The 16,732-nt window shown below is 36.4% G+C and overlaps 1 protein-coding gene across 3 annotated transcripts in view; it reads right to left on the bottom strand.

Annotated features, from left to right (window-relative positions):
• Window positions 1–16,732, bottom strand: part of SMG1 (SMG1 nonsense mediated mRNA decay associated PI3K related kinase) — a 97,767-nt gene that overhangs the window by 44,782 nt on the left and 36,253 nt on the right. For all 3 annotated transcript variants that reach the window (XM_067706531.1, XM_067706532.1, XM_067706530.1), the window contains 16 exons: window positions 16,399–16,572; window positions 14,342–14,566; window positions 12,671–12,772; window positions 11,788–12,057; window positions 10,135–10,265; window positions 9,456–9,617; window positions 8,900–9,018; window positions 8,344–8,431; window positions 8,152–8,253; window positions 7,623–7,763; window positions 6,830–7,029; window positions 6,236–6,432; window positions 5,906–6,067; window positions 4,283–4,437; window positions 2,426–2,568; window positions 2,072–2,273 (listed from right to left, as the gene is read on the bottom strand). In XM_067706531.1, the coding sequence (XP_067562632.1) occupies window positions 2,072–2,273; window positions 2,426–2,568; window positions 4,283–4,437; window positions 5,906–6,067; window positions 6,236–6,432; window positions 6,830–7,029; window positions 7,623–7,763; window positions 8,152–8,253; window positions 8,344–8,431; window positions 8,900–9,018; window positions 9,456–9,617; window positions 10,135–10,265; window positions 11,788–12,057; window positions 12,671–12,772; window positions 14,342–14,566; window positions 16,399–16,572 (2,573 nt within the window). The remainder of the gene's footprint in view (window positions 1–2,071; window positions 2,274–2,425; window positions 2,569–4,282; window positions 4,438–5,905; window positions 6,068–6,235; window positions 6,433–6,829; window positions 7,030–7,622; window positions 7,764–8,151; window positions 8,254–8,343; window positions 8,432–8,899; window positions 9,019–9,455; window positions 9,618–10,134; window positions 10,266–11,787; window positions 12,058–12,670; window positions 12,773–14,341; window positions 14,567–16,398; window positions 16,573–16,732) is intronic.

Raw genomic sequence — 16,732 nt, 5'->3', positions numbered from 1 at the left:
ATGTCACCTCCCTTACATTTCCAGCACTGAATACAGCACTGGAAATGTACATCACTTGACTGTACCTGCTTCTACCTTAATAAACCCCAAGCTTGGATCAATGCAACCACCAGCTTCTCAGGTGAGCCATAATCACTTGGCACTGATGAACTGTCTCGGTGTGGTGACCAACACACTTATCATTTCTGCCACCACAGAAAAGGCAGGTCTGCTGTGTCCCCACTATGCCCTTGCACTTTCAGCTAATGACTGACACCTCAGGAAAAAAACAAACACAGACTGTTTTCATTTTCTCTACCTTTACCCCCCAATCCACATGCACTCCCCAAACTGTATATATCCAACTTTAACTGCTTTCCTTGAGGCACAGGAAAGGTGGAGTCCAGTTAATCCTTCAATCACTCTTCTTTACCCTGCTTCTTCAACCTGTCTTCTTATGGCTCCTTCCCCAAGGCTTAAAAGAACATTTAATCTCTCCAATATTTATAATAAACACACAGTACTCTGTTCCAGCCACAGCGTTCTTTCCTTGACTTCATTACCCAATTAACCTAACTAAAACTTCATTTTCAAGTTTCTCCACCACTCCACAGTATTCAACCTGGCTGCTTCTCCTTCTCTCTCTACAAAGCTCTTCTTGCTCAAAGTCTATGAAGCTCCCGACAAGGATGACTATTCCTGTCTGGTTCTTCTGCATCTCTAACATTGCCTTCCTCAATGTCCTTGTGTTTTCTTCAGCAGCTTCTTCTCCCATCCCTTAACAAAGATGCTCAAAAGGACTCTAAACATGGCCCTCTTTCTTTTTCACTCACTCTTCTCCAGAGCATTATCTGTGGTTTGGTGGTTTATGAAGGCTCTGGAGTATAAAGAATGAAAAAGAAAGAGGACCTGTAAGTATCACCTATATACTAATGATTCCCCAAATCTCTCTCAAGCTCAGGGTTTTCACCTTAGTTCCAAATCCAATTCTTAACTGCTTACTAAAACAATCTTGTCTGCATATTTCACATACTTTAAACATACTTCATTGTTCTCTGTGTGTTCCTACTTCAATTAATAGCATCTGTTTTCCTCCCTCTACCTTTGCCCCACAGATCAATGGTCTACATGCATCCACGCTGGCCCTTTACCTCCAGTCTCCTGACAACCCAGCAGAGTGGGCCAGTAAGTCAGATCATGCTATGCCTCTCTTACTCAAATCCCACCTAAGATTTCCTACCTTATTGGGAGTCAAAGTCTTTTTCAGAGTTCCCACCTACTTCTCTACCCTTATCTCCTATTACTCACTCTGCTCCAACCACAGTGGCTTCCCAGGCATTTCCAGAACACTCCAAGCCTATCATCCTTGCATCAGGTCTGTTTCAAGTCTGTGCTCAAATGACGTCCTGATGGCATTCCCCAACCTAGTCTGTGTGTCTCCTCCTCACTAGAAGGTCAGCTCCTCAAGGGTTAGAATTTGTGTCTGTCGTACACAGTGCTACACCCCAGTGGCTGGCACTCAGTACGTGCTCAATGCAGAAACTACCCATTAATTCATTTACTCACTACAAGCTGAGCTCCTTGATGGTGAGGACAGCTAATGACCCTTATCATCCCAGCGAAGTGTCTGGGACACAGCCTGTACTCAAATTTCGAATTAAGAAATTAATAAATGCAGAGAGGAATAAGGGAAAAACAAAAAAGGGAGTTTAATTTACAAATGTCATGAACTCTGACCTCTTTATAATAAATGTTTTTGATATATTCACACCTAGTTTAGAAACAAAGCCATCAAACATTATCCTTTCTAAAACAGTGGCAAATTTCTCTTTATATTCATCATGATTTTAGAACAGGCTCTGAGAATCAATACCAAATGACTGTTTCAACATAGAAATCTGTCTTCCCATTGCATGAATACCCACCTCACCTCTAATGTTGGTTTTTCATTGTAGTCATTTTTAGAATGGCAGTATTATTAGAACTATAACCATCTTGCCATAGTAAATATGGACAATTTTAATATTTTTCTGCCATAAAAGAAGACTTTAAATTTACTGAAAATTTGTTTAATGGGGTAAGAAATCCTTACTTTATGTAGTTGAAATCAGCTTTTAGGTTGAGAGAAGTACTGCTGGTACTCTTTTTCAAGTCATGGATAGCATTCTGCCATTCCTGTACAGCAGTCCAATCAGCAATTGAAATGTAGCACTCACATGCTTTATTTCCCAAATAATTTATAACCTCAGGAGAAGAGTCAGTTGGTTTGGACAGCACAGTTTTTCTGGATTCACCTGAGTGAAAGTATTTCATAAAATAGAGAGAGAGAGAGAGACCCAAAGCGGTTATAAATATTTCAAAGAGCAAAGAAATCTAAAAATATACAGTAAGATCATGAGCACAAACTATTTGACTACAACTTTTTATTTAAACCCTGAATGCTCACCATTCAAAGAATGTTTGGGGCTGGCACTGTTACGCCCAGCATTAGCCAATGTGAGAACAGATTTGTCGAAGCTGGAGATGCAGCAATCAACACCTGTCATGGCACACAGGTGCTCCTGGTACTCCACAGAGGCCTTTTCAAACCTTCAACACAAGTTCAAACAGTCTTATTTTTTAATTATCCACATACTTCATTTCTAAAAAAACTGGAAAGAATGAGTTAATCAATTGAGCTGAGACAATGAGTTGATTATTCTGTGTGGGGTTGAGCAGGCACAAAATTAGATCTCTTCCTCACAAAAAATGAAAATAAGTTCAAAAATCGTTAAATGTTTAAGAGACAGTATAAAATAACTAACAGAATATATCAGTATTTAATCTCAATGTGTGCAAAGACTAAATAGAAAAACAAACACAAGAAAAAAAATACATAAAGTTAACAGATCTAATGACATCATAATTTGAAACTTCTGGGCATCCGAAAAAAAAGGGACTTCCCTGGTGGCACAGTGGTTAAGAATCTGCCTGCCAATGCAGGGGACACAGGTTGGAGCCCTGGTCGGGGAAGATCCCACATGCCGTGGAGCAACTAAACCTGTGCTCTAGAGCCCGTGAGCCACAACTACTGAGCCTGCGTGCCACAACTACTGAAGCCCGCACACCTAGAGCCCATGCTCCGCAACAAGAGAAGCCACTGCAATGAGAAGCCCGTGCACTGCAGCGAAGAGTAACCCCTGCTCACCGCAACTAGAAAAAGCCCCCACACAGCAACAAAGACCCAACACAGCCAAAAATAAAAATAAATAAATAAATTTATTTTTTAAAAAACATGAACATTGAAAACAAATTACCAATCAAGAAGTTAGCATCAATAATCTTGGTGTATAATAAAACCTCACAGATCAATAACAAAAAACCGAGAGGCCACAAAGACATAATCTATGTTTTTAAAAATCACAAATGGTCAATAACATATGGGGAAAGTTCTATTATTAATAAAGAAATGTAAATTAAACATTTTCACTAATATGGTGGCAGGGTTCTTGTTTCTCAGTAGCCCTCTGTATTCACAAACGTGCAGGGAAGAGGTGTTACTCTACTGTTAGAGATACAAATTGGAACCATCTTTTATGTAGGGTAAATTAGCAATAGTTTATATCACATGCCTTATGGTCTATAGCCTTTCTTCTAGTAAATCAACTTGTAGGAATGCATTCAAAGAAAATAATCACAAACAAAAGCAAAGAACTAAGTACCATGGTGCATTAAGATTAGTAAAAACATCACAAATAACCTTGCTGTCCAACAATAAGGAACGTTAAATTATGGTGCATTCCCAAAAAAAAGAAAAAAAAATGTGTTGTTAAAAATCACATCGTAGAATATTTAACACAGCAAAATATTTTTTTAAATATTGCCGAGTAGAAAAAGCAAAATCATGAGACCAGCAGAAATACTGCTATTCTGTGAAAAGGATAAAAAACTATATATAAGAGAAAAAAGAACTAGAAAGAAGGCATATATGTACACCAAAACTAACAGTTACCACTAAGAGATGGAATTATGAGCCATTCTTTTATTTTCCCTACATTTTCCAGATTTGGTAAAACTTACATAAGCATACATAGAGGCACTGAATGAGTTTACCTAGAGCAATGAGTTTGAACATTTAGTGCACAGAGCTAATGAGCAAGAACTCCGGCCACAAAGGGCAATTTGTATCAGACTCTGACATAAAAGGTTATCAATTAAGAATCAACATTAAGTGTAATTAACATTTAATTACAATGTTAGTCAGTAATACAAAAAAATTTAACATAGAGAAATCCTATCACCCATTTCCTTCCTTCCAACTTACCTCCCTTCAGCCTGCTGGGCCACTGAATTAATCCAGAGAAGATTTTTTCCAATGACCGAAGATGACCAGGCAGCAATTCCCTGTATAGCTTCAGGACAATGAAGTTCACACAGTGCTTCTACCACCATCATGATAGTTACTTCCAATTCATTCCCCTGAGAGTGGCATTCAGAAAAATCAATCACAGACCTCAATACCTTCAAAATTCAAATCTCTACTAAATTTACAACTACCGATCACAATCTAAAGCCTGAAGTCAAATTTATTTAACAATTATTTTTACAACAATGAAACTGCATTATTGGAATTACCTAAAATGTTACATATAATGTAGATACAAAGGGCGGTGGTGGTGATGGACCTTAATAGCACATGCGCGTCAGTCTTTACAAAACAAACTTACTTAAACATTTAAACTGTGGCATCTTTGGGAGTAACACGTGAGGTAAATATAAAACAAAAATTAAATAACCATGAATTAAAGAATGCTTAATTTTATGTCTTTGAATATTGCCTACTGACATTACCTTAACTAGTAAACATGTGCAATTTTTGGATTCCACTTATTTAGTGACCCTACTTACTAGCCAGCACATTTCCCTACATTATAACATTATTAGTACTATACTTTTACATCTATAATAAAATTATTACTCTCTTATACTTAATCATTATATATTATTATAAAAATTCTTTCTTCTATACACAAATTTCTTAGAATTACCTTTAAAGTTCTAACCCTTAAGCATAAGTAATGAATATTTTCATTCTAAGTAAAAAATATGAATAGGTGACCCTGGAAGTTACTGCTTGTATAAAAATACTGGAACAAAAGCTTTAAAAATGAATAGAACCGGGCTTCCCTGGTGGCGCAGTGGTTGGGAATCCGCCTGCCAACACAGGGTACACGGGTTCAAGCCCTGGTCCGGGAGGATCCTGCATGCTGTGGAGCAGCTAAGCCCATATGCTACAGCTGCTGAGCCTGCACTCTGGAGCCCACGAGCCACAACTACTGAAGCCCACGTGCCTAGAGCCCATGCTCAGCAACAGGAGAGGCCACCACAGCAAAGAGTGGCCCCCGCTCTCAGCAACTACAGAGGACCTGCATACAGCAGAGAGGACCTGCATACAGCAGCGAAGACCCAATGCAGCCAAAAATTAAATAAATGAATAAATATATTTTTTTTAAAGTTCATTAAAAAAAAATGGGGGCTTCCCCGGTGGCACAGTGGTTGAGAATCGGCCTGCCAATGCAAGGGACACGGGTTCGAGCCCTGGTCTGGGAAGATCCCACATGCCACAGAGCAACTGGACCCATGAGCCACAACTACTGAGCCTGTCCATCTGGAGCATGTGCTCCGCAGCAAGAGAGGCCGCAACAGTTAGAGGCCCGCGCACTGCAATGGAGAGTGGCCCCCGCTCGCCGCAACTAGAGAAAGCCCTCGCACAGAAACGAAGATCCAACAGAACCAAAAATAATAAATAACTAAATAAATTTATATTTTAAAAAAATGAATAGAAACTTTAACTTCTTTCATCCATAGATTAGATCATAGCAAAGGAATTAAGCCCAAATTTTTCTAATTAACAGATTTAATTAACTCCACACACACACCACTTTACCTGAGATGAATTTGTCTTCATTTCTGTAAGCAAGTCGAAGCCATGTCTCACTGTCACAGCAGGCTGTCCTGCCAACAATCCAACCCTCATGATGGAGAGTCGGATCCGAGTCAGCCAGTCTTGACAAGTTTGGCGATTAGTATAGAAAAAAGTCCTAATGACCTTTAGACGAGAAAGAAGAGCTCAGGACTGGTTCAAATTACAGGCAGAGATGTCTCAAATACACATAAAGCATATACATAGGTCTACTGCGATTTCAGCTCTGCATGCACACACTGCCAGGTTTGACCACGAAACTGACCAAGCAACATTCAGCCCACTGAAACCAACCTTGGGAGGTGATGTTAATGCATTGGCACATCCCTCATATGCATTATACATTAACTTCTCCAGGTTTTCCAGATACTGCAGAAGAAGCACAAGTCTAAGCTGGTTGCTACTGTGGCCTTCATCATTGTCTGCAGTTGTCCACTGACTAACATCTTGATCGGGGTTTAATGTGTGAGCTGCAAGACTTCTAATGATACCTAAAACCAAAAACAGCATTCCAAATTTAAAAGGAATCTTCAAAGATTCTAGAAGTTCTTAGAGATAATTTCACAAATTCACATTTATCAAGTATCCTCTGTATATTCATCATTTAAAAACAAAAGTCCCAACAAGATCTTTTCATTTTTAGAGGAAAAAAAATCTTCTCCACACAAATCCCCTAAATTTGTGAACAAAAACACATACAACATGATTATTTAATAAAAGTTTATTCTAACAAACATATCTAAAAGATTAACTGATAAAGTACTAAAGAAAAAAATCGTATACTCTCAAATTTTTGCTTTAACAAGATAAGAAATCCATTATTTCTTAATGTAAGCTTGAAAGTATTTACATCACAAAGTTTGAAACAATGCAGAGTCAATTAATTACCTTCAATCGTCTGGAAGGTATCCTGAGCTCTGCCCAGTGGGGTTCTCAACTTAGAAAGGACAGTGAACTGTGCTGCTTCCCAAATAGCCCACTGCCAAAGGACAGCATCTGTCTTTAGTAGATTGCGGGGAATTGTTGATTGGTCACGTTTATCCAGTCTCTGGCAGCTATAGAACAATCTTTCTAACCAATTGTCCTTCCTGGGAAAAGCAGTTTCATATTTAACAGACAATGATAACTTCGTTAAAATAAAAAAAAAAAGACAAAAACAAAAAACAAACTGCAAGGGAAATGGGAGTAGGGGACTACAATCTTCCCTACTTGAAAAAGGCAAACATGTAAAATTGGGAAGCATTATGTCCCCACCTCTCATTTTAAAGAGGTCTTTTAGAGCTGAAATAGGATGGGGTATGGTATAGACAGATTATTAGGGTAAAAGGCTCATGACAATTTGGCTATCAGGATAAAACATTCATTGCAACTAAAAATCTCCAGAATGCCTACGCCCCCAGGCCCCTCCGCAAAGCACTGATGACTAGGTCAGATCAGTTAATTGTCAACTACATTTCACCATCACTGTCAGTTGCAAAGCCCATTTTTATTTCTTCAGATGCCATCTTCAAAGCAATTCCTCCTACTACTGAAAACTTAAAACAACCCATTTGAGAAGAATATTACTTTCTACTCTGCCACCCCTGACATATTTTCTCCTCAAAACTGGGCACAGGGTTAAGACATTCATGTATATTTAAATTACTTTTCCCAGATGAAAGAGTCAAAGAAATAATCTTACCCTGTTCTATGAGAGTTCCCATACAAAATAAAACTAATAACATCAGAGAAATCTTGTGGGTGGAATGTGTTACTTGGCGCTTTACTCATGTGACTTCTTAATGCTAAAGAAATTTCTTGAATTTCTGTGTGGTTGTTATTGCTGTAGACAGAAAATAAAGTCATTGTTATGCAAAATGTTTTCATTAAGAAGTTAGTTCATACTGGAAATGAATCATTTCCCTGCCAACTAAATTTGAAAGTAAAAACTGATAAAATTAAGACTTAAAAAATACATACAGAAATGTTACAACTTTGAAATTTAAGGTTCTTAAAGCACCAAAATTGACCTAATTTAAAACTACAAAAGAATACAATTTACGAATAATAACTACTGAGAAAAATATTTTGACATTATAAGTATTATTCTGTAGCAATTATCATCTCTTCAGTCACTGAGAAGTGCCATACAAGATGTGATATTAATTCACTAACAGGCAACTTGTCTTTTCCTGAACTAAACATTGTGGGATGTCTTTGCACCAACATACCTCAAGACAACATCTAAAGGAATTGACTTCAATAGCTTTCCAAATGCTTGTCGAATACGAGTTCCACTATGGACTAGTTGAACACGGCAAACATCAACACACCTACAAAAAAATGAAATAGATAATAGAAGTGTGGAATATTTCCAAGGATCAAAAGGGCCAGGGTCAAAATATTGGATCTTTAATCCATACCTCTGTAAAAGATCGTTTGGTAATGAAGAGGACAAAGCATGTAGACTGCTGCATGCTTGTAGACAGATATTCACATCTTCGACAAGAGCTATTAAAAATTTAAAGACACTTTCAGCTTGCCAGAAGAAATTATATGCCACTATGTCATAATTTTCTAAATCCATTCATTTCAATAAACAATGAGTGCCTACTATGGATGAGGGGCTGCTCCTGCCTGGAACCATCACTGGCAGTAACATTTGGGAAAATGATACTCTCAACAAAACCCACTCAGGGTGACTAGTCTTAACCCAAATCTTTCTCTGAAGGAAACTTTAAAAGTACATGGACTGTATAAACAATCACATAAGCTTAAAAATGTGACAATCACTTAAAAACAACTTGTTTTTCACATATTAAGAATGGCAAAAAAATTAAGACAGATTATGCATTTGTCATTAAAATGGGGACGATACATCTCCAGTCATGAAAAGCACTCAAGTGACTATCTTTCTGCCATTAACAAAGATCTCTTTTAAGCACTGATTAACAAAATTAAATAATCTCAGATTCTTACTGTTGGCTAAAAGGCCTTTGCAAAATTTATGGAAAGATGGAAGAGAGAATAAAGGTGCGTATGTTTCAGACTTCCTCATTAAAATAGCCACTTCCAAAGCCCAGGTCATTAATAGTTTCCTGAAACACAAAATATACAGTTGATTTCACATTAAAAAAAAATAGAAAAACACCTTGAAAAACCTATTCTTTTTACATTAGTTTTCTTTTGGTCTTTTAAATACCTCAAGCGATAAGAAACAAATATTAAAACTAGAGAAATTCCTTTGCCAAAACTGTCTTTTAAGAAAATCTCCCCAAACTAGCATAAATTGTAGCAAAAAATATTTTTAAATCTCTATAAATACATTCATCTATAAAATATTGCAGGAGGGCGAGGTTTCATGTAATTCTTTCAGGAAAGAACAAGAAATTCTAGATTAAATAATAAAACAAAAATTTAAAGTGTTTCATAATGAAGAAGTTGCTCTACCCATTCAAATGACAGTCATTTCTTTTTCTCAAATTATGAAGCCAAATTAACAAAAGTTAGAAACAATATTATAAGTATTAGTTACCTTGTGTCCTGGTTAAGATTATCTTTCTTAAGCAATATTCCCAGGAGATTTAATATAATTGAGAAATGTTTTTTTGTAGCTGTAGTTACAGTACTAATCACCGCTCCATCAAACAAGGATGGGGACGAGGAACTAAGACTACTAGATATAAAGTGGTCATGCCTGGAAGACAAAATTTGGATCATCTTTTCATCTCTCATTTTTTAAAAAAAGGCAATTCCAAAGTTAAGTCAATACACATTTTAAAAAATGTACTCTAGGGACTTCCTTGGTGGCGCAGTGGTTAAGAATCCGCCTGCCAATGCAGGGGACATGGTTCAATCCCTGGTCGGGGAAGATCCCACATGCCACAGAGCAACTAAGCCCTTGCACCACAACTACTGAGCCTGCGCTCTAGAGCCTGCGCGGCACAACTACTGAGCCCGAGTGCCACAACTTCTGAAGCCCGTGCTCCGCAACAAGAGAAGCCACCGCAATGAGAAGCCCACTCACAACGAAGAATGGCTCCCGCTCGCCACTAGAGAAAGCCCGCACACAGCAATGAAGATAATAACACAGCCGAAAATAAATAAATTTATAAAATAAAATAAATTATAAAATAAATGTATACTCTAAAGGACCCATGTTCCCTTTTTAAAAAAAATTTTTTTTTCTTAAGAAGTATATGTAAATACATTACCTGGTACAATGAGAATACAATGTGTAGAGCACTGCGTACTGAATGGCAGGGAAGTGAACAGCCAGGTCGCCATGCACAATCATCAGATTCTTACTAAGGAGTGCAAAGACAGTTGGAGACAGCGCCCACATCTGATGACATACAAAAGAAAGTAAACGTATGGCTCCTCCAAGACATACAAGAGCATACAAAAAGTTTATCCTTCAAAATATGTCTACACATTTTTAAAAATTAAAATTGACAGATTTAAATTTGGAAACAAGCTAGTACACTAAACCTGGGATCAACAAATACTTCTTGTGAAGATGAGAGTAAATATCTCAGCCTTTGAAGGCCACATGACACCTCTGGTACAATGTCCAACTCCTCAACTCTGCCACTGCAGAGAGAAAAGTTACAGACAAAAAAACAGGAATAAAAGTGGCTATGTTCCAATAAAAATTCTTTACAAAAAGAGGTGATGCTTGGTGATGGTTGCACAATTCTGTGAGTATACTAAAAGTCACTGAATTGCATACTTTAAATGAGTATTATAATGTATGTGAATTATATCTCAATATTTTTTAAAAAAAAGAAAGGAAAAAAAAACACGTAGTGGGCTAGATTTGGTCCATGGACTGTAATTTGCTGATCCTTCGTCTAAACAAAGCCCTTGCACCCTTCAGTGTAGTAGATCGTATTTCCTCAGTTTTCCATGTACTTCAAATGGCAAGTTGCCCTGTCCAGTGAGAAAAAAGGCACACGCTGCCACTCTAAGTCTTTTCCATCCTTCCCTTTCTTTCCATTGCTAAGATACTCCTTTCCATCTGACTGCCCGGTCCCGACTCCCTCTCGTTTCCAGAGTGCAGGATGTAAACCTCAAATCTGAGCACAATGTGAATTTCTCAACAATCAAATTTTAGAATGCAAAGAATGGAAGAGTCTACCGCAGCCTAGCAGTGAGGGAAAGAGCAGCTATGGAGGGACACAGGGCAATCTGATCTAACAATATGGAAAGCATGCAAATATAAACATCAAATCTTGACTCTTCCCTCCCTTCTCTCTTAGACTACATTATCCCCTTAATAATATCCCATTACTTTTCATTATAAATCATGTTTTTCAATCCTGCAAGGTCCACTAGGAGGGAGAAATATACTAACCACAGCAATAATTATAAATGAAAAGCATGGTCACTTCAAATTTCTTACAGGAAATCTTTATTCTTTTTCCAAAAGAATATATGAATGTTCCTAGAGAAAAGTAGTTAGTCAAAAAATAAGGACCATATGGAAGCACTAACTCTAGTGGGAAGAAGGAAAAGAGTACCAGGGGAAGAAGGGGTTGCATATTAAAAGAACTATACAAACTTGCCCTGTGGAAAATGTTGACAATTTTTCTAAAAGCATGCTAGAGTAAATAGGAGAAAGCATTAAAATGCATTTTGTAAAAAATAGAACAAATATAAAAAACTTATCAAGGAAAGCAAGAGCTAAACATAATGGCAAGAAAACATTCCTGTCAATTTTAATTATCCAGGCATGTCCAAAATATGGCGTTTGATCTATGTGATTCTGTAGACACACTGCCTTGATAGGTAAATGAAATATGTAAACAAGCAATAAGAAGAGGCTGAAATGGGATAAAACAAAGACATTACAAGTAAATACTCACCCCAATCAGTGAGTTTTTAGCATTTCCAATTGTAGTCAGAGCACTGAGGTCAAATATAACTACAAATTTTGCATTGTCTACATTGAATACATGATTCTTAAAAGCCTCATGTTTTATTTCGGAACAGGCATCAGGAAGTTGTAGACTATGCAACAGGTTGTTTAGGGCACAAGTCATTTCTCCCAAAATTAATTTATAGGCAGTCTCCAGAACAGGAATATTCTTCAGGCTGAGCACTGCTTGATAAACAGCATGGGCTACAGCAACAACCTTAAAATAAGAATTCAGGAAAGTGATAATTAAATGGAAAGTGTATTACTATCTGCATAATGGTGATGCACATCAGTTTAAGACTGATAAATTTACTGTCCAAAACACCAAAGACCTTAATTTTTAAAAAAGCAATTTAGGAAACCTACATAGTATCAGTAAGCATTTTAAAATCTATAAAGCTTTATTTAAAAAAGCGTCCTCTAAATTAAAAATGACAATGTGAAATTTCTTAAAAGTCCTTTTTTTTTTTTCAAGCCAGTACCAAAACACATACAAACACCATTTTATTAAGATAAGTTTTCCTACATCTACTTAGAAAGTCTATAGTGGCTTTGACTGGGAGTCGGTTAAGAAGCTAACAATGAAGTATTATTTACAACATACACATCACATTTTAATAAAACAAATTTAATAAAATCTGAAAAAACTACCTGCATATCACTGATCAAAGTATACAGTATGAAAATCAAATATTAAGTGAATCATTATAATTTCTATATTCTAAATCAAATATTTATCATTTCGATTTCATTTATGTAGCCTACTAAGGAACAGGAGTCAAACCCTTCAATGACCTAAGTTTATCAAGTCTGATCAATGAATCACTTACCTCTTTTTCTTTATGATAACGCAAAAATAGTAGTTTAGATGATGGTATAAATAGTTTTTCTACAAATGATGATGGCAGTTTTGTATTTATCTGTTCAACAATCTAAAAGAATAAAATAAGAAATGAGCTATCAATTCACAAAAGAACATGGAGGAATCTTAAATGCATATTTCTAAGGGAAAAAAAAACAATATGAAAAGGCTGCATACTGTATGATTCTAACTATATGACACTCTGGAAAAGGCAAAACTATAGGGGCTTCCCTGGTGGCGCAGTGGTTAAGAATCCACCTGCCAGTGCAGGGGACGTGGGTTCGAGCCCTGGTCCGGGAAGATGCCGCCGAGCAACTAAGCCCGTGCGCCACAACTACTGAGCCTGCACTCTAGAGCCCACGAGTCACAACTATTGAGCCCACGTGCCACAACTACTGAAGCCCGCGTGCCTAGAGTCCATGCTCCACAACAAGACAAGCCACCACAATGAGAAGCCCGCACACAGCAACGAAGACCCAGTGCAGCCAAAAATAAATAAATTAAACCAAACAAACAAACAAACAAAAACTATAGAGACAGTAAAAAGATCAGTGGTTGCCAGCCAGAAGAGGGGAGAGAATAGGTGGAACACAAGGGATTTTTAGGGCACTGAAACCCTTCTGCATGATACTGTAATGGTGAATACATGGCATTATACATTTGTCAAACCCACAGAATGTGCAATACAGAGAGTGAACCCTAAAGTCAACTATGGACTTTAATTAATAATGATGTCTCAATTTGGCTCATCAGTTGTAATAAAAGTACCACACTAAAACTAAAGATATTAGTAACAGAGGAAACTACTGGGGGAACAGGTTATATGGGAACTTTGTACATTCTGCTTAATTTTTCTGTAAACCTAAAAGCTGCTCTGAAAATTAATCTATTAAAGAAAAAAGTAATATATCTAAGCTATATGTTTAGGCCTTAACATTGTGACATTAAAACGTTTAGATACCGAAATAGTATACATGTATTTACACTTAAACATGGGTTTTTTTTCACATTGGCAAAGGGAAGTGTAACTATGGCAGAAATGTTTAGCAGAATGTCATCTAGAATTTGCTTTGAAATAATCCAGTTGGGGATGCAGGGATGGCAAGGAGGAGGCAGAGCGTAGGAGGCCTAGATGAAACCAGATGGGCCATGTGCTTCTAATTATAGAAACTGAGTATTAAGTATGCAGAGATTCATTATACTACTCTACTTTTTTTTAATATACTTCAAAAGGTCCATAATAAAAGGCGGAGAGAGGGGGGATATTTATGATTAAGAAAATAATAAAAACTATCAAAGAAGTTTTCATGTTTCAGAAACAAAACATAACAGGGTCTTTCAAAATAGCTATCAAGTACCTTCTCTACACAGTATTTATCAGGAGTGCTAGATAGTCTCATGTGAAGGATGATATTTCATCGAAATAAAGGATATTTCATCGGAAAAAAAAGTACAGCTACACTGAGATGAGCTCTCAAATACTAAAAGTACACAGATACTAGAGCAAAAACAAACTAGATTATATAGATAAGACTAATTAATGCAAAAAAACACAAACAAACAAGGGCTTAACTTCTTCCGCATCAATTTAAATTTAAGGGCCTGAATAAACATATTAAACAAAAAAGAATTCACATACCAATGTGAGTAAATTCAAGACTGAGATGATATAATCTGTACCACAAGTCCGGCAATTCTCCAGTTGATCTAATCCATATGTAATAACCATGTCACAATGTATAGTCATGCTAGGATCCAAGCTGCCGAGCAAAACACCAACACACTCATTAGCAGCTGTCAACACAGCCTCAGAAAAAAACACCTGGTTTGCAGCCGTCACACATCTCATTACTCTGTACAGAACCTGCAATGGGGAAAACAAGCAGCTTTAAAAAAAACTCATATTCTTCCACAGAGCAAGAAATATTTTCTATTTAATGCAGTTTCTATTGAAAATTAACTGCCTGCCTTGTCAGTAGTCTCTTAATATTCTAGTTCTCAGTGGCTGAATAATAATAAGGTATCTCTGGTACAACACACAAAAAGGATATTGCCTAAGTATTCTAAAGTACTATTGTGAGAGGAATGGAATTTGCCATACTCTATTTCCCTTATACCCAATTCTCATCCCCCCACCAAAGTCACTAAATGGTTGAAGTTCAGAATCTTCATAATAATCATGAAATACACCAGAACTTAGAACAGTAACAGTATTAACAACATGGGAATAACCTGCCGTGAGAATAACTTTCCGTAATCTAGCACTTGGACTTTTAATCAATCTTTTAAAACTAAATATCCAAGATAGCTTTAGCTTATGAAAGTTCATGTACTGATGGTCTCTATGTAAAGATAAATATAAACATTCTCATTCATAACATATAATACCTATTTGAGGATTATGAAAATCTTATCATTTCCAGCCCCAAAAAACCCCAGTAAACTATAGTAGTCAATGTACTACATTTCTCATAAAAATAACTTAGGAAAAAACAAGTACAGAAAAACAGACACAGAAAAGATTGATACAGAAAAATATTTCTCAAATTTTTCTGTAATATTCAACAACCACTACATATAGGGGTTTTTTGTAAACCTGCATATAGATTTAAAAGGCCTAAAAGACCATTTTTGGCAAGGACCTAAAAGACCTTCATAAAAGAGTACATTTAATATAGAACTATCCTGGAAAATGATACATTCCTGTCCTTTTGTTTTATAGATATAAATAAATAGATATAATAAACTGCTTTTATTTCAACACTGACAAAGTCATCAACCACCCATCTTTCAGACAGTAAAAATAAAAATATTAAACCACTTGGATCAGTTTCAAAATATTAACATATTAACATGCTGGTTTTAATTATCTTCAGGACATTTCTGCTCAAATACACAATTAACTTACCAAGAATTACATATATATATAATTAATGTCCTATTTTATCTAGCAAAGTGTTCAACGAAAGTAAATGCTCATAAAAGCTAGAATTTTACACTAGCAGTAAAATTTTAATCATTTAGGTTAAATCTTTTATGACTATCACACAGGTTTCTTCTCCCTTCTTATTCAAGCAGAATATAATGATGGGGGTTCATTTCTCACATTCATTACACTGAACCACTCACTGGACTGTAATACAGTGCAGCTGATGTCTGGGGCTGCTGAAATGTGGCAATCTAGCTACCTCTTATAATTGGTCTCAGGCTATTACATAGTTTAAGTTCTTATATCTTTATATCCTTTGATGTTAGGCTATCAAGTTGTTTCATCCTCTCATGCTTAGAGAAAATTACTTTTCGAGGCCTTCCCTGTTAAGAGTTATTCTTAGTATGTTGAAAAACTAAAAGGAGACACAATAATTTTAAAGCAAAACTCAGTATTATTAAAAAACTAAAGAATAAGATTTTAGAATTCATATTAAAAACAAGAATAAATGAACCTACAGAGAATCTCCTAAAAGAAAAGTTCATAGGCATTTAAAAATTCAGAGTGGACTTTTTTTCATCAGGTTGGGGGGTGAGGGGAGTGAGATATAGAATTCCCTACTTTTCTGGCCATTTAAGAAAGTGGCCAGACACCTACACACATGCTAAACAAATGAGGGATTAATAACATAGCTCACTAGGTAAACAGAAGCATTTAAAAGAAAAGGCAATTTTTGCTGAATGATACTAAAGACTACTAAAACTTACATCTGTTACGTATGCCTCAGTAATTGGAGGACCCCGAATTGGGCTGAAACGTTCCCCAATGCTCCTCACCACAGTACTGAATACCCGGAGAAGCGCTGCCAACTTTGGTAAGGACACGGATGGAGGTGGAACATCTTCATCCACTGACTCCCCAGAGGCCACATGGCTGAGGTCCTAGATGTGAATTCAATAGCATTCTTATTTAAGTAAGACATTGTTTAAAAAACAAAAAACAACTCCCAATTTTTAAATCAATTAGCTTTATAATACATTTTTACAAATAAGGAGGAATTTCGGCTTATGAGAAAAGGAAACATGAATCTAAGTATAAAAG

Source organism: Pseudorca crassidens, chromosome 15, assembly GCF_039906515.1.
Source record: "Pseudorca crassidens isolate mPseCra1 chromosome 15, mPseCra1.hap1, whole genome shotgun sequence".
NCBI classification, from domain to species: Eukaryota; Metazoa; Chordata; class Mammalia; order Artiodactyla; family Delphinidae; genus Pseudorca; species Pseudorca crassidens.
Note: the sequence above shows the minus strand (reverse complement) of the source record. Positions and strands in the feature narration are given on the sequence as shown.